This window comes from Equus przewalskii, chromosome 4, assembly GCF_037783145.1.
Source record: "Equus przewalskii isolate Varuska chromosome 4, EquPr2, whole genome shotgun sequence".
Lineage (NCBI taxonomy): Eukaryota > Metazoa > Chordata > Mammalia > Perissodactyla > Equidae > Equus > Equus przewalskii.
In genome coordinates, this window is record NC_091834.1 from 47,174,370 (window position 1) to 47,193,937 (window position 19,568).

Below are 19,568 nucleotides of genomic sequence, written 5' to 3' on the forward strand. Positions count from 1 at the left end.
AGCCGTGCCATGTCTGCACCTGGGATCCAAACCGGCAAACCCCGGGCCACCGAAGCGGAATGTGCACACTTAAACGCTGTGCCACTGGTCTGGCCTCCAGATCTCATATTTTTAATTTTTACATTTTTGCCTTCTGCTACAGATTTTCTTTGAAGATAGGTTTCTAAGGGTAAGAAATGTTCAAAATCCAGTTTTAAATATTGATTATTGAGGGTAAAGAAAGATTTTTGACTTTCTTTTTGAGGGAGATTACCCCTGAGCTAACATCTGCTGCCAATCCTCCTCTTTTCACTGAGGAAGACTGGCCCTGAGCTAACTTCCATACCCATCTTCCTCTCCTTTATATGTGGGATGCCTACCACAGCATGGCTTGCCAAGCGGTGCCATGTCCACACCCAGGATCCAAACTGGCGAACCTTGGGCCACCAAAGCAGAACATGCACACTTAACCACTGCACTGCTGGGCTGGTCCCTGATGTTTCTTTATAAATATATATACACATATATAACTATGTACATATATAACACTATACGCATATACATAAAACATATGTGCATATATATTCATAAATAGTAATCACAGAAAGTTCAAGTGGAGCCCAATCCTTCACCTTTGGTGATTATATTCCTGTTCAGGGTTATGATCTGATTCAGCCATGAAGGGCTTTCTTCATTCCATGACCGTCAATTCTACTTCTAATGCTTCAATTTACCCACCAATCATGACGAGAAAAAAGTCTGAAAATGTTGCATTCTGAAATAGTACCACTTTTCTGTTGTTATCATTAACAGTAAATTAGAAAGCTTGGATAACGAAGAACCTAGCCAGGCCATCATGATCCTATGTGGTTCACAACTACTTCCATTTACCAAACTTTTTACTTGAATATATGCCATTAATAATTCAGGTCTCAGTTGATGAGTTATGCATTTATTTTTAAAACGAAAAGTGTTGAAGCCAATATTTCTCAATTTATATCAGCTAGTCATTAGGTGTTCTTGCTTTATAATTCTGTTCTTTTGGTTTGTCTTTACCACTTAATAAAATATAACTCTTCTTTTTACTTTAACCCCTAAAACCTCTCAATAAAACCAAGTCATTTTCTATTATAACCCATCTCCGAACTTTTTAGTCCTACAATGTCTATTTTTTTTCTTTTTGGTAGACCTATTTGCTCCAAATCTTTTTAAAGTGTATCTTTTCTTGCTATCTTTGCTCTTTCTTAGCTTTTCCACTTCCTATAAATGTAATGGGGAAATGGCAACCTTGGGAACTGAGAAAAGCTAGTTAATGAATGGGAATGAAATGGAAAAGTATACTTTTTAACCTTTATTCACGAAAGTAAGTACAATTTTAGTGAACTGTGTTTTAAAGGTTATAAGATATTGAGATCTGAAAATAATGGTTTTTTTAATGTATCTTGCAACTTTTTTCTTTCTCTTCAAGTACTTTCTTTTATCTTACATTTTTCTATCCACACTATGCCAGTAAGTTCTCCATTGATTTCTAAAGTTGTGTTCCACCTCTCATTCTTTTATACTATATTAAAACAACTCATACCCAAACTTAACCTTATTCTAGTATTTCAGATAGTGCTGGATTCCTAATAAGTGGGAGAAATGAAATTTTAGAATCATGGTTAAGCTATACGGGTTGCTCAAAGTATAACTCCTTCTATGGGTTACCACAAACATATTAATAATCAAACTCAAGTCATTTCATAGTATTATAAAAGAGAATTCATTTTTCTTACTTCTATTTCTACAGATTCATGTAGCTTCTTGCAGGTGGCTGAGAAAGTTTCAGATGTGCCAAACTCAAAATACCAAAATTTGTTCTTCATTCTGAAAAAGGAAAGGAAGAAGCAGCTTAGGCAATTATCAATAACAGAAGGGATTTCTTTTTTAATTGGGCAGCTCTCTCTTGTACTATAAGTGATAGGAAAGGTTTGAGGACGTGTACCATCCATTATGTAATAGATGATCGCATAATTTTCAAAGTTTAAATATTGGTGTCAAATCGTGTGATTGCCCCTGTGGGGATTACAGGAAAGTGTTCATCTGACAAATTCAAGTATATTGTTTAACTTTTCTCTATATTGGTTGCTCAGATTTTAAAATATGATTTTAGTGCTTATAATTCTTAGCTTGTTCTTAGACAACTTGACTTTAGACCAGCCTCTCTGTAATCATAAAGAAAAAAATTAAATCTAGGCTTTTCATGAGAAAAAAGAGACTAAGCTAAATATGCTAAATTTTTCTGGACAGCTATGTATGCAGTAGAAATTGGCATGATTGGATAGTATATTTAAAAAATAATGGTTATCCATAAAGATAAAAAATTTAGAAACTTTGGGATAACCATTAAATTTTTTAAGATATTGTCCTTTTTTAATGAACAATAGTGATAAATTATGATACAACATAGAAGAATTAAAGAAGTGATAATAATATTTTATGAATATGAAAGAACACAAAGAAAATATAGTTTAAAACACCTCAGTATTTAATCTAGAAGTAAGATGTTCAAAATGATTTTCCCCATGACCCAATGACCATATATTTGTTTCTTTGTGCCAGGTAATTAAATTTATGATCATTTAATATAATTTTGCAAAGGTTGACTAGATTTTTATATCACCCAGTATCGGATTTACAGCCATTCTCATGAAAAAAATGCAATTTTTAATTATACATATTCTAATAAGGTATCATGCCTTCAATTAGAAGAAAATCCAGGTAAAATAAGATACATTTTCACACAGAAAGGCAAAACAGAAACAAATTTTTGTTATGGTTTTCAAATACATCCCTCAACCAAATTATTCTTTTTGACTTAGAAATATTGATATGCTCTTTTCACATAGAATGTAAAACATTTCAACAATTAAAAACACTTTTGGCAAGGACCTTACTCCTTAACTCGACTCTATTATTAGTTATGGAAAATGACATGAAAACTAATACAGTACTTATTATTATGCTGTGTTGAATAGAGTTCTCTGATATGAAATCACAAGTTACAAAAGTAATCTCATCTATCTAGACATATTCAACAATAATTAGCTTCGTATAAGGCTTTATTTGCTTACAAAATTTTCACTAGCCCTTCTTATATCAATTACCATATTCAGGTAAGTAATATGAAGACTAATATAGGTTTCATAGGATTCTAGCACTATAAATCCTTATTCTTTCTAGAGAATATTTTATTTGGGTTTGGGCCTTATTTCATATATCTGAGTAGATAAAAATAGATGATAGCCAGTTGGAAAAACAGAAGCAAAGTTTAACACCAAGATCTGTGGCCCTGAGCCTACATGCAAGTTTATATTAAATTAGTGCAAACACCTACTTTATAGAATAGATGTGCTTTTAAAAATTTACACAGTGGCTGAAATTATGTAAAATTAAAAATATTTGCCTATTGTTTCATCATTCTGATGAAAAAATATCATTCAGTAAATTGGGAGGGAACTATTAGTCTGTATGTGGGAGTCTCAAGACAATCTTAGAATAATAATTAGTAGATGTTTTATGACTTGAATTGTCTTTCTACATTCAGTAAATTTTCTAACATTTTTATATTGGCCTTTTATCCAGACTTTCCTGGATTCATTTATTCCTCCATTCATTCATTCAACAAATGTTAGTGAGAACATTCACTTTGATATGCTACTGTGTGAACTTCTAAAGATACAAATATGAACACACTTATCTTTGTCTTCAAGGAGCTAAGAATGTTGTAAGATTATGGGCATATAAAATAGTTAAAAAGTTAATTCTCTAAATGAAATATGAGCAAAGTATTGTCAGAAAACACTTCAATGAATGAACTCCTTTTACCTCAAGGAGTTCAAAAAGCTTTAGAAGAGGTGACATTTTAATAGATAAGTAGAGGAAGACAAACAGGAAGAAGATGAGACAAGTTCCAGGTGTTTTGAAGAGTGCAGTTTACCTTCAGAGAATGCTGACTGCAGGCTGACAAGGGGCTGTTTCAGAACATGTATGCCGCATTAAGGAGTTTGGACTTCATATTCTAAATTAAGAGGATGCTGATAGAAGTTGATAGCAGTGAAGTGACATGGCCAGCTTTGTTATATGGGCAAATAAGTCTAGCAGGAATATTGAAACACTGGTATTGTGGACAGAAATATAGCTATTGGAATATTACAAATGAAATGTAACTGAAGGCTTAGACCAAGTGGCAAGGGAAGTGGAAAAGAGAGGCTCAATTTATGAGACATAAATGAGGTAGAATCAATAGGAATGGGTGATATTAGATTATAGTGACTTTTGCCATACCTAGGTTATCTCTGGAGGCATATGTGGAAATACCAGAGCATTACTATAGCAAAAGAAGGACTGTGGGTTTATATTTTGACAAGTTCTGTAATCTAATGTGTGTTGTATTGCAGTTGGAAAATTAAATAAATATACGAAGCTTCTGATTGCATATAAATGATTACTCTCTATTTTTTCCGTCTATCTATCAAAGTTCTTCATAGTTTAGTTAAGACGATGAGGAGCCTGTATCCGCTAACCAAGATATACTCACTTTAGCAAACACATCCCAAGAAAGAGAAATTCTGAGAATTTACATTCAGCCTTTATTCACCATATTAGTTAGCATTACTGCTCATGTGCAAAAGCTGCTTTAAATTCTCCATTATTACAACCATTTTATGTTTCACTTAGATAAATATATGGAGGTAATAAAAAGCACATAGAATCAGATTCCACAGGACAAATTAAAAGCTGTTAAATTTTATTTTTTTCAGCCAAACTGGTCTTTAGGTTGTAGAAATGCAAAAAAACACATTTAAGCATGTATGCTATCTATTTTTATGGCTCACATTAGAAAATGATCCAAATAATTCAAACTCAGATTTGTCAGAGAAAACATACAGCTTTGGATTTTAAGAATAAGGTAACTGGACATGTAACCCACTGGGAAATGTTCAGGCCGAAGTCAAATTTATTGGATTCTTAGACAGCTTTTGCGATTGCAGGTATGATGACAAATGTCCTGCCAAAACAAAAAGGTTGTTCCTACTATTATAATTTTAAGTCATTAAAATATTAAACCCCACTTCAATGAATTTAATTGTAAGCTACAGGTTTCAGTTTAATATTTAAAGTGCCTGGCTACCAGATGTTCAGGTCAAATTGAAATCATTAGCTCCCATTTACCAAGGTTTTTTGTCCCTAACGGGAACGCTGCTTCTTTTATGTCTCCTCAGAGAAATGTGGCTCAAGCAAAACACCATTTATGTTATTATGAAATTTAGTTCATATTTAGTTCTCCAAGAACTGAACTTTCAAATAGGTAACTTAATTTCTAGCAATACACTTTCCGTGGAATTTTTCTTCCTGGTTTACACGTTTTTTCATTTTGTCTTTGTCCACTACGTAATGTTATGTGGCAAACATAAAATAAAACAAACAAACAGAACATGAATTACTGGTGCATTTCCCAAAAAGCATACTAAAGACCCTAATTAGACACGAAGCTCATTTCTAACAGAGATGCAGCATGAAGAGAGGGGTCAAATTGCCTTATTTATCTTGCTGTAGAAAGCTCAGAAGTCATAAACACACAGAAAGTTTTTATTCAATGAAATTACTCAAATTAAAGGTCAACTTTTTCTCTCACAGGTGTGTTGCTGTTATTTTATGTATTTAGTGGTGAGATAGGAGATATGGGAAGACGATTTAACAGGAATAAAGCTGAAGTCTGCTAACAGACACTAGAATCCCTTTTCAAGCATCTTCAAGTGGTTCCATCTACACTCTATGGATAACATGCTCATCAGATGAGAAAATAAATCTCGTTTGATCTTTGCTTTTCAAATGAAACCAAAACCAAAATGTCCTAAGTAACTTAGTTAAAATGGATTTAAATCTAATGTATTTTTTTATTCATTAAAGATGTTTCAAAGATCTCATCCTTTACATTAGCTTTCTTCCACTTTTGCCCTGTTATGAAAGTATTTCAACAGTTATTTCAAATCTGGTTTTAAAATCATTTTCTCATAGAGAACAGTATTTCTAACAATTCAATAACTTTGTTTTAACAAAATAGTCTTACAATTCGATGGGATACCTTAGAAACATAGCAGGAATTTTGTACTTGGCTAACAATGTTGGTGATGAGAGATGTGACCCTGTTGACTTAACAGCAATAGGGTTATTGTTTAAAGTGGTACATTTATGTCATAGAAGCAATTCGGATTTATTGCTTTTGATTGCAGAGAGACATTGCACTAAACATTGGTTATAGTGTTACTCATTTATCCCTAAATGTAGGGAGGTATTGCTTTTAAAAATACACTGCAATTCAAATGGAAGAGCTCCAGTGGGACCAGATTTAACCAGTGGCTGAGCAGCATCTGAAAAGAGCAGCTCAAGGAAGGAGAAGCACTTGACAGAGTAGCTGCCGCAATGTTCGCAGGGCAGCTAGGCTTTGTCAGGCCACGACCATAGCTTAGCATAGGGGGAAAGGTGGGGACACTTGTAGTGTGCATTGCTTGTCACCTCTTGAAGTCTCCTGTAAACTAATGCCTGTAAAAGATGCCACCTGTATGGACTACAGTAATGGGCATTTGTTAAAAACTAAGTCAATATCCAACTTGAATGAAGTCAGCAATTTAATTGCTCTCTTTTGATTGGCAACCATAAATTCATCAATAAATGATTATGAAAAAGGTTCAAAATTTGAAATAAATGGAAATGTTCACTACAATTTATAAAAATCATAGTATCAAACACAAGTATATAGAGTTATATATTCGCTTGTATAAACTTAAAACTACAATTTTATGGTAATTACTATCTACATGAACACACTAGCAGCAGAAGTAACTCTGTGTGCTATTTCATTATATTTTATAAAAAAGATTACATTTTATTTAAACCCTCAAACCTGAGCTTTTTTTAAACAGCAATTTATAGTTCTCTCATAGTAAGACAACATTGAGAATACTATTTCATAAGGAAGAAACACGGCTGTAATGAATACAGTGAGGACATTTGATATTCACACCAAAGAGAGTAAACATTTTTCATGTCTCCAAACAACAGGTAGAGATATAATTTTTTCAAATGACATATAAAAATGCTTGTATCTAATGCTCATTCATAAGATACGCTTGTTAAGTCCCAAGGAGACAACGAAACAGGCTATAGAAACTTCAAACAGAATCATGTAACACTCCATCTTAGTTTGTATAAAAAGACGGATATTCTAAAAGTACAATTTTTAACCTGAATTACTTTTACAAGAGCAAAGAAAGTTTCTTATATGTAAGTGTATGGAAAAGATGCACCCCAAGACCAGACATTTTAGCATATTTTGTTATTATTTCACAATTCTCTTTTAAAAAGAAATGTGATTATATGAGTGTTTTTGTGTATAAGAACTTTCTATCATAATATTAATCGATTATTTTTTTCCTAAATGATCTTTTTCTCTGCTTTCTATTGCACATTAAAAATAATTCTGAGAGTTAGACTGGATACGTACGTCTGTAGCGATGCTACATTGCAGAGTCCATTCTAAAGTATACACAGATAGTAAGACCCCAAAGAGCAGTGATAAATTAATTATGTGAAATGTATAAACATATAACATATTTAAACAATGTCCAAGCATGTTTAGAACTGAATATCTTTCAATAATAATTGGATATTTACTATTAAAATAAATATCTCATAATTATAAAATTTTCACAATCAAAAACATTTTTCTAAGAAAAATCTTATGAAGAGTACATGAAATTCCTGATGGCAATAATTATTATCACCATGAGCAGGGCACTGTCACAGGTGAACTCAGCGAGGCGTTGAAGTCACTCTCCTACCATCACATGGGAAGTAACAAAATCTAACTCAAAAAATTCTAGCTTTTTCCCCCCATGCTGTCTCTTACTAAATACAATAATAAATGTAGCATCACCTGAAACTTTTTTCTAAGTCATAAGGAAAATGTCATATGTCAGATGGGTCATCATTAGATGACTCCTTTGTTCATACTTCTGTTTTAAAAATGTTTTTCGTCCCCATCGTAAAATAAGGCAACCAAAGATGACGATGAAAGCTAGAGCTGACTAAGGGAACCTGAGGGCTTCTAGGCAAGATTCTGCACTCTGACAAAGAGACACTTACAAAGCTAAGGCTCTGGCCTTCCTTTCCTGTTTTGCATATTGTCAAGGAAAAATACTATAATTGGATACGGAGCAGCCATTTTGCCACCACGAAGGGAAAGGCCAGGGAAACCCAGAGACGCTGACCCACATCCCTGACAGAAGTGAACTGCCGAAACAGCCAACTCTGAAACAGTCTGTCTCTGGATTTATACTTGTGAAATTTATACATATACTGTTATTTATTTTGTGTATTCTATTACTTGCAGCCAAGAGCACACTGACAACAAAGCTCATTGGAGTTTATAAGAAAATTTTCACTTATATTATTATTAATGAGACATTGGGGAAATCTAAATGAGGTGATATATTTGGCACATAACACTGTTTTTCTAGATGTGAAATTTGGTGGTAACTGAAATAAAGGAGTTAAGGTGAACAATTTCTATTCAGCATAATTCTCTGTTTATCTTGTGACTAGATATGCAAATACCCCTGAATATGCTTTCCTCATCTGACTCACTATCTCCCTGAAATTTCTAGGAATGATTTCCACGTTTATATGTTTGAAATAATCTTGGGGGAAAAAACTCATAAAACATCCCTTTTTGAAGTGTCCTCGATTTACGTCTGATGACTTTATTATAGTCAATGAAGTCTGTATAGACTAGTAAGCAGCTATGAAGCTCTTACTTTTCATCTTCCCCTATCCCCTATTCAGTCACTTAGAAATAGAGTCACCTGGTGATATTTGAAATAATAAAATATAACATGATGTCTGAGATTACCTGCAGAAATATTTAAGGTATAGTATTTCTCACTATTATAGATAGGAACATGTAAAGTCTAGCCAAAATTGATAGTGAAAATGTAATTAAGTTTTGTATGCTTAAATATAAAAGAAAGCTCCAGTTTATTAAAGTGGATTATTGTATTCACAAATAGAAAGTGCCACAGCACAAAAATTATCTTCAGTATGTTTAAAAACAAAAATAGGAGAAGAAAAAACAGGTGAAGGGGATCAAAAGAGAAAAAATGTAATAAAAATGAAAATGTAAAAAAAACAGAAATTACAAATTCAATTTAGAATTAGAAAAGTTGAATGAAGCAATATGCAAGGAAAATATTGGCAAGTACGAGAGGCAGTATGCATAATGGTTAAGGATGTGAGATCTAGCACCAACCTCCTGGGTTTGCATCCCAGCTTCACTTGCTGGGCAAATTATTCAACCTCTCCAAACCTCAGTTTCCTTAACTCTAAATTGGTGACAATCACAACATCTCCAAAGTTGCGTTGTACGTGGAGTCAACAAAGTTACAAGCAAACTCTTACCACAGTGCTAACAGAAGGCTTCCCAAAAGACACCATGCCATAATTACCAAGCAGTCTGGGAGTTAATCTCGCTGTCCATGGATTTTGATATCATAAATATGATGTCTTGATTTATAGAATTGTGTGTTCTAATATCTGGAAAGGAATTACCACCATCTCCTCTCTGTTTTACGAGGTATATAAATTTTTTACTTGGTAAACTTGAGCAAGTGAATAAGAGCCTGATCACTTCTGGGTGCCATGACACAATTATGTTTTTGCATTTACCAAAATGAGGATAAGACTGGACTATGATTGCACACTCAAGATATTGTCTGCTGGGGGGCTGCTGGAAGACCAAACAGCCTTCATAGGTAGCGGGGACGACTAGTTGGATAACACAAATTGAATATGTTGAGCTAGATAGTGAAAGAATTGCTTGCTACATCCCCTCTCTACCATTCACCAATTGACTTTCTTGGTTCTTTCTCTCTTCCTTTCTCTGTGTCTCTGTCTCTCTCAGTCTCTCCCTTCCTCTGTCCTGTTTGGTAGCTTTTACTGAATGGATTAAGCCAATCAATTATTTAAGCACCAGGTATAAGAATATAAAGGTTCTTTAGTGTTAATATAGTTCAACAGCTGTTTAAGGAGCACCTATTAGCTTCAGGAGAGTTAATTCAATGTAATCGTTTCAGCAGACTTCCAGTAAAGACGGCTTCAGTTTTTTGTCCTGACTCCTGGACAACTCTTTACAACTAGAATATAATTTGACTGGTAAATTTGTATATCTACCAACTATGAGAAGGAGTCATTATTAAACTAAATGACCCTGTTTAATGACATTCGATTTGCATATTAAAATATGAATGGCATCTGAAATCAAAAGATAATGCATTTTCAAAATACAACATAAAGAATTCAACATTCGAAAACAGATAGTACAAATATTTTTAAAAAATACATTTACTTTCATCACTGAAATGCCAATTAATACTTTTCTATTACTATCCTCAGTGACATAGAATAATTTGAAATCAATAATTATGTATCATTAGAAGGTATTGTACCTTTCTACATTTTAATCTGTTTCTCCTAACCAATTTTTGGATGTTATATCTTGCAAAACTTGCAAAAATAGAGAAAAATATTACACTTCTCCAGCTCCTTCACACATTATTTCTCTTACCTATATTCTGTGAAGACTACCACAGCTTTGCAACTTAAAAGAATACTTTTAATAAAACTTGCTTCTACTCTCTGCAAGTTAGTTAACTTTTACCTTTTGTCTTTCTTCACACATCAGAAGTCCTTTTCCAATTCTGTAACAAGAAGCACAACTTTGCATTTTGAAAATGTTGTTCACCTTAAAACTTCTCTCACACAAGAACTAAAAAATGGGGAATTCTCCTTTGTCCAATGCTACAGAGGAGTGGTTTTACAAACACATTAATTATCTTGTAAAAAATGATAAGGATAGGAATCAGACTACATGAGTTACATTGAAAATATTGATATTTTTAATCAAATTGAAGAATTATATAGTCTAACACATAAATCATTGAATCCATTATTATTTAGATTGCATTTTTTGTCACTGATTTATATCTTGAGGGACCCAGATGACTCCCTGAAACATCATGATCTGTCTTTGTTTCCAGTCAAGATGCTGTAATTTATATAAAATATTCAGGCTGGCTTGTATATAAACTAATTGACAGATGTAGGCATTATCATTTGGGGATTAATCATTGTGCTGATACATTCAAGTACATGTTGGATACTTCTAAGACAGATGTAGAAGAAACATTTCACTCTTTCTCTCTCTAGTATTATCTATTGTTTTATTTTAAAAATATACCTAGCCCATATGCTATTTTCTCCTGTTTGAAATTATACCCATATAAGCAGATAATAAATGGAGATGAATTCCAGTTGGAAATAGTTTTATAAAATAAAACTATTTTCAACTTGCATTACCCTCCACATATCAAAAAACCACCATTTTTTGCTATATTAAAATACTTAGAAACGTGTTGCATGGGTTTCCAGAATTTAAATAAAAAGTCATCTATATTTTTCAATTAAGCGAATACAAAGTGATGTCCTTGTCCCCAACGGTAGTACTACAATCTGAACCCAGATACAGTACTGAAACCATCACATGTTAAATACGATTGGATATTTCTAGTCACTCATTTAGGTTAATGATTCATTTAGAGACGTTTCGTATTCTAAACAGATTAGAGAGATTGGAGAGAATATTCCATTGTCATTTTGTGTCTATCACTATGAAAACAAAAATCTCTTGAAGGCTCTTTTTAGTGTGAGGTCAAATATTCACAAAGTAACCCTAAAACTATTTGTACTTATATAATATGCTTTAGTGGTACTAAATCTTGTCAGAGGTCACTATTATTTATTCATGGAATCAAATACGTGAGCAGAAACTCCATTTCCCGTTTAGCTATTTTCCTAAAAATTTACAACCTAATCACTAGAGACAGATGAAAACAAAAAGCAACTTCCTTAGGAATGTGAATGGGAAGACCAAAGAAAGAAATGTCTATTATTTTTGCTCATTCATTCAACAAATATTTATTGAACACCTCTTATGTGCCAGGCACTCTTCTAGTTACTAAAAATTCATTAGTGATTAAAAAAGACAAAGTTCCGCTCTCGTATTGCTCATAGCCATTATTTGTCTACATGTGAGATTAAACTGCCTACTATCACTTAGAATTCATGAACCACTTTCCATCTCTTCTCATTCTTAGAACAGAGTGTATACAAAATAACCCTCTCTCCCCAAAAATACAGCAAAACATAAAACATTTAAATCAGCCAATTCATGGACTACTCTTTAAAATTAAATTACAATTGTACCATAATGAACTAAAATATTATTGAATACAATGGTGGATTGTTTAACGGTCACAAATTCTTCCCAATCCTGCATGCATGCCCCTATGCAATGGGACTATGCCACCTCTCCCTTCTGTAGGTAAATCCCTTTCTCCACCCCCTTGAATCTGGGCTGGGCTTAATGACTTACTTTGACCAAAAGAATGTAGCAGAAGTGACGTTGTACAAGTTCCAGAGCCTAGGCCTCAAGGGCTTGTAAAGGCTACTTTCCTCCTTTTGGAGCGCTGACCTGAGTCCTCTGCGTTGTGAAGAAGCCCAGAACGGGAAAAGACATGAAGAGGAAGATCCGATAGCCTGGCTGAGCCCGGCCCCCAGTTCATCCACCAGCTAGCTTACTGCAGCTGAAGAGCTGCCCAGCCAACCCACAGAAATATGAGAAATAGTAAAGTGACTTTTTTTAAGTCACTAAGTTTTGGTGTGGTATGCGATGTAAGAATGGATAAAAGACACAAAAACTTATTATATACTTCACACTGTGCTAAGCACAAATATGCAAAAGTCAGCAAAAGCTTCCATAAGCTCTGTCTATAGTCTCTGACCTACATTATAGTGGGAAAGATAGTAATTCTTTAAATGCTCACACAAATATTGTGAAATTGGTATGGTAATATGTGAAGGAAGCAACAGTAAAAATATTTCATGAGAGGCTGTAATTCCTGGGAGGGATGCACATTTCTGGCACTGCTGACTGTCAACACAAAGCTTCTGTGGTAGAAAGCAGATACCCAAAGCCAAGTGAAGGAAAGTCAAAGAGTCTGGAATAGAGAGAGTGTTAGTTCATTGTGAGAAAGATTGTGCTGGAGGTTAGGGCCAGATGTTTAGCTGTGTAGCATATTTGTCTTATGATGAACACTGTTAATAGCACCAGTTATGGAATTTATATTTCTTTGTGTATGTGTATTTTATCTATTTGATACAATTATTTGCTGCATGAGCATTCAGGAAATGGCAGCAAAATATGTTTCTAAAGGATCAGCAGAGCAGTGCTTGAATTTCATTGTTAAAACTCCTTGTATATCCAAACCCTTAGAGTTGAAACTAAGTAGTCTAAAAAAATTTAATAATGGAAATGAGCTAGAGAGAAAAAAGCTTTTGTAATTGTGGTTGTATTTGTCTTTCAGTTGAACAATTAGACTTTTATATAGAAGAAAAGGAATATGATAGGGCTATTAACTAGTAATAGCCAGGCAAATAAACAAGTTTCTGACGTACAGGTTGACTCTGTACTATGTGGTCATCAATTTTATTAATTTAGTATAATATAAAAAGTATGCAAAATTCTGAAAGGATGATGAAATTTCTCAAATTCTTTTATTATTCACATAAAAGAAAAGTGTTGAGTGAAAAAGTAACAGTCAATTATTTCCAATCAAATAAAACTAGTGAAATATTGCTGTTGGAAACAAAGTCTTACTTTTCTCTCAGCTCAAAAGCTATGGACATAGCAATTAGCAATCCTGAAGTTCCCATCCTTTGCCTGCCAGACTCACAATAATATGATTGTCCAGAAGTACCGGCAAGTAACAAGGATGAGGTAGCGTTGGGGGGATTGTTGGCTTAAGCAATAACCCCTTAAAGCAAAGCAAGCCAAGAGCAAAAAGTAAGAAAAGAAAAATTCTGAATTCTTTTTGTTACATTCAATCGTCACAATAGAGTAATTTTCTCTCATCATCCATAAATCTATCATCTTGCTAATACTTTTGTAAAATCATTTCATTGTAGCACATAATATATATTAATAAGCTACTAGACTTTTTCTAATAATCTACTTTCCTTTCCACTTTAGATTTAACAATCATATAATAATCACTGTTCTGCTTGCGAATGAATCATACGCAATAGTAAGGAAATAGCTAAAAGGGAGATGCAGCCCATGAGAGATTTAATCATAGGAAATGGCTGACTTTTTATTTCCAATAACCATCTGCACTCATGGTAAATCAGGTGCTAATGAAGCTCAGGCCCAGACTGCACAGGAGCATAAATCTCAAGAACCAAAAGATGTGGAGCAACAGACTTCAGAAAAACAGAATTTTCTAAAGAAATGCACCAAGATTATCATATAGAAGGTCACCATCTGCAAATGTGTCACAGAAATGAATAGATTCTGTAGTCCTAATACCACTTTATGACACTGGCTGTAAACATCAAATAAGTACCTTTCTTTTGAAACTTATCACTTAAAAATATTATGATCACTTATGGCTTCCTCCCAGACAGTCACCATCTTGAGGGTAGGGGCTTTCTATGCCTGTTTCATTTTAATCTCCTTCATAGTACCTTAGACTTATAAATAGTCAATATTTGGAGAATAAATGATGGGAATAGAGTTATTAATTATGGAATCCTACTTTTAGAGCAGAAAAGTACTGAAGAATTTTCTTTTTTCCAGTGGATGATGAAGCCAAGTCTAAACTGGGTAGAATTTGTGCCAGACATGGGATTAGACTCAAGTCTTCTGAGAATCACTCAGTATGACTATGTCTTCGAAGACTCCTTGTTTCTGTCATCATAATCCTAAACTTCATGCCTCACTCAGTCATCGTTGGGGTGATAGCCACAATAAGAATCAGGACAGAAGCAGAAGGACAAGGGACAGCCCAGAACATACAGTATAATTCAAATTCTGTGTCACAAAAAAAGGATCCAAGTCTGAGGACTTAGCAGAATGACCTTTTTCTATATGCTAGTGTCAAACATGCACCATGTCTATCCCCATGATTATTAATGATTATATTCTTAAACATTTGCAAATAATACAAAAGCAAGAAGCTGGAATCACAGGTAAAGATGAGGTGTGGGATTTCTATTAACACTTGAGTCAACTTGAATTCCCCAGCATCTCCAGTTTAATGTGGCATCATAATTCTCCACTAGTTACCATGTATGCGGATATCCTAGTGAGGTGCTAAAAAGTCTTTTCTCTCACTTTTGTAAACAAAAAATTAGAAAGCACTAAAAAGGATTCTAGATGCTAGAGCCAATTAGTCATTTAACTTCATGAATTACATGAGGTGCATACTTAGAGCAATGGTTCTTAATATTCAGTGGGTCACGGACACTTTGAGAATTTAATGACAGTCATGAACCTTCTTTCCTGAAATATACACATGACACATATGTGAAGGATTACGCCATGGGGCTGGTCCAGTGGCATAGTGGTTAAGTTTGCACACTCCCCTTTGGCGGCCTGGGGTTGCAGGTTGGGATCCCGGGCATGGACCTCGCACCACTGGTCAAGCCATGCTGTGGCGGCATCCCACATAAAATAGAGGAAGATTGGCAACAGGTGTTAGCTCAGGGCCAATCTTCCTCACACAAAACAAAAAACAAAACCCAAGGATTATGCCTAAAATATCAGGAGTTTTACAGTCTTCTTGAAATCCATTAATAGTGCCCGGAACTATGTAAATCCAGGCTAAAAGTCCTGACCATGGTCATATTTGCAAACTTGAGCATTAACAAAAATCTTAGGTGGTATGCATCATAAATCACAGACTTTGAACATAAATTATTTTTTATTTCCTATTCAAAGTTGTTTGGTACCAGCATTTATCAAGTTAGACTACAGATACAATTTTCAAACTGTGTTTTCATATATCTACATGAAATCCATGTGAAATAAAATGATAATTGTTTTCATTCAGAATTGAGAAGACAGGCACATTTTACCAGTTAAGAGATACTTGAGGACATGGTTTCTAATACTGAGCTGTAGTTATATACTATTTGCTATTCTAACAAGAATTCACAAAATACCGTTGCTTACGTGTAATGAGTGGGTTTTAACTCTCAGTCCATACTCCTGCCTCTGGCAGATTTACATTGCTGTATGCCAAATACATTGGCATTTGACTTATTAGAAACTAATTTGCCGTTAGGGAGAGGAGCATTTGTATTTAGCGCCTGCAATGTATTATTTTCTCTTTCACTCATTTATCTTAATACATGGTAAAGAATTGACTAATCTGTGTTTCATAAAACAAATTCTTATATTTGAAGCCAATTCCTAGTCTATTCTCAATTCCACAAATAATATAAACTGAAAAGGGATTTTATAGCACTTAATATTGTAATTAGGTATATTTTTAAAATAACGAATTGTTATTAAAGATAAATGTTAGTAAAAGCTAAATATTAGATTTGAACTTAGGGCCAGACTGGTGGCACAGCGGTTAAGTGCCCAAGTTCTACTTTGGTGGCCCAAGGTTCACTTGGTTTGGATCCTGACTGAGGACATGGCACTGGTGGGAAGCCATGCTGTGGTAGGTGTCCCACATCTAAAATAGAGGAAGATGGACACGGATGCTAACTCAGGGCCAGTCTTCCTCAGCAAAAAGAGGAGGATTGGCAGCCGATGTTAGCTTAGGGCTAATCTTCCTCAAAAAAAAAAATATAGAGATTTGAACTTAAAATTTTCTTCAACAATTTCCTCTAGAAAGGAATATACTTTCATAATTAGATCCTTTATTCTGTTAAAAATAATAGAATTATTTAAAAACAAAATGTGAAAGAACAGAGTGATAAAGCCTGTAATGTAAGTATGTCATAACTGTCGCAACGAGTTCAAAGAACACAGGCCAAAGCACTCTGGTCATAAGTATCTGTATCTTTATGATTTGGCTTCTATTTGTTTTGTGATATTTTATTATTATTATTATTATTATTATTATTTTGGTGAAGAAGATTGGCCCTCAGCTAACATCTATTGCCAATCTTCCTCTTTTTGCTTGAAAAAGATTGTTGCTGAGCTAACATCTGTGTCAGTCTTCCTCTACTTTGTATATGGGACACTGCTACAGCATGGCTTGATGAGAGGTGTGTAAGGTCCATTCCTGGGATCCAAACCTGTGACCTCTGGGCCTCCAAAGTGGGGCAAACTTAACCACTATGCCACCAGGCTGGCCCCTGTTTTGTGATATCTTTACCATTATGAGAGAAATGTATACTAGGAAGAATTATAGATAATGATTTCCTAGTGCATTTCCTAGAGAAATTATACCTATATAATTCTATCCTATTTAAAATGTTCAATATATTTATTAATATGTATTTATTAATCTATTGCTTTACTTATATTTACATTGTTTTAGATGCTTATATACTTTCCTAGAAACATATAAGTTGCAAGTATTTTTTGAAAATTACACCTCTAGAATAATTTATTCAAGTTTATTCTTCAAATCTATCCATTTAGTTTTGCCCGTATCTATTTCTAATACTTTAGTCCCAGTCATTATCATCACTTGCCTTGATTATTGCATCAACAAAATTTGACAAATATTTTCACTTTCTCTCTCTTGGGAACAAGATGGGATTACACTTCCAGGAGCCCTCATGGTGGGATGAGGCCATGTGGCTACTTCTGGCCAATCAGATGTTAATGACCATGATGTGGGTCATTTCAGGACCGGAACACTTAATCGCCAAAGTGAGCTCCTCCACAATTCTCTTCCCTTATTGCACACTGAATGGCAAGGTTCAAGTATGTGGTTGTGCATCCACTTGGATCCTTGATTGAACAGAGTAAACAAAGCTCGCCTGCCTCTGCAAACACCTGGGAATATGATTAGAGAAGAATCTTGTGTGGTTTCCAGTCACTCTTATTTTGGGGTTGTTTGTTACCTCAGCATAACACTTCCTATCATGTTCAAATCATGCTCTAATGTATCTTTTCAAACACTATTGCTCCACTCCCAAACTATTCTCCAAAAAGGAGCCATGTTTTTGCTCATTTATTTCAATTTGTGCAACAGTAACTGTTATATTGAATTAAAATGATTGAAGTGACGTTATCACAAACTAAACAATTTTTGAAATTTGTCTTTAAATTTATTCTATAGAGTTAATTAGTTCTTTGCTCAAAATAAAGTTTCAGTTCATCAATTAAAATGCTAGTTTCATCAAAACCCCTAATCTAATTTAGAGTTGAAATTTCTTCCCTGCCCTAGCTAATGGCTAATGCAAGAAGAATGCTGATAAGGAAAGAGATGGGAGAGCAAATTCTTCACCCAGTTCTCACCTAGGACTTCTCTTCTTGCTCCATCTTACTCCAGGTTCTCTGACCCTCTCAATTTGGAACACAGGATAGGAAAAGAGGTAGGGTCGTTCTTATTTGATTTGTATCATGGTAGAAAGCTTCCACTAGAACTTTCTAGTTTGGTCGTATTTTTAAAATCCACTCTCTTTTGAGCCCTCGCTTTCATTTTTCAGAGACTCCTCCCTACACTGCCCTCAATCCTTAACCCCCAACACTGGAGCTATTTCAACCACAGTCCCCTGACGTGGTCAAGTGCATTGCCACTCCAGCTGGTCCATTTTGACCTTTTCCACACCCCCTGGACAGCTGCCCCTCTAAATTCCATTTCCTTCTGCTGAGGCCACTTTGTCCTTTCTGAAGGATATAAAACAATCCCAAAGCAGCCCCTGGTCTCCCCTCCCATTTCCCTGGCTCCCATCCTTGCAGAGTTCACACACCTAGCCCTCATGCTGTATGTTTGGCCCTGGCAAACTCAGAGCCCACAACACTTGCTCAACCTGCAGTGCCCTGCTCTGCTATCAACAGCCACTTCAGTCAGTTTTCTGTCCTTAGCTCGCTCAGATGTGACTCATACCCAATGTCCTACAAAGCAGTGGACACAAATAAAGACCTCCAAGTGAACTTCTTACACCTCCTTTCCCGACTTTGGATTAGAAGGTGTTAGAAAAGACTGACTCCACGAGGAGGGGTGAAGTGGAACTGATAGCAAATCTCCCTCCAGAGAAATCTTCGAAAACCTTCCAATCTCTACCCGTTGGCTCTTTTATACCTTTGGTGTGGCAGAGTGCTTTAGCAGTCTGCAAACTGGTTCTGTATTAGCACCTCTCTTTGGAATGTGCCTCAGCTGAAACTCCCGTTATAATAATATGTTCCAAATACAAATCAAATTTTGCCAACCCCATCTGTCCCCGACGCCCTCACCCTCCCCACACATCCTGCTTATAATCCTCCAGTGATTTTGTTTGAATTCAGGATACAATCTAATTAAGCCTATAAAGTCCTACATGATCTGGATCCTGCCTGTCTTCACAACCCTGTGATAATAAGAGCTAGTCACAGGGGTCTTCTTTTATTCTTATATGAAAGCACTTTCTTGCCTTAGAGCAGCGTTTTTCAACCTCAGCACTGTTGATATTTAAGGGCCAGGTCA

The 19,568-nt window shown here is 34.8% G+C and overlaps 1 protein-coding gene across 9 annotated transcripts in view; it reads right to left on the minus strand.

Annotated features, from left to right (window-relative positions):
* The window catches only part of DGKB (diacylglycerol kinase beta), a 675,150-nt gene that overhangs the window by 167,969 nt on the left and 487,613 nt on the right, over positions 1-19,568 (minus strand). For all 9 annotated transcript variants that reach the window (XM_070615806.1, XM_070615803.1, XM_070615805.1 and 6 more), the window contains one exon: positions 1,755-1,845. In XM_070615806.1, coding sequence (XP_070471907.1) covers positions 1,755-1,845 — 91 coding nt within the window. The remainder of the gene's footprint in view (positions 1-1,754; positions 1,846-19,568) is intronic.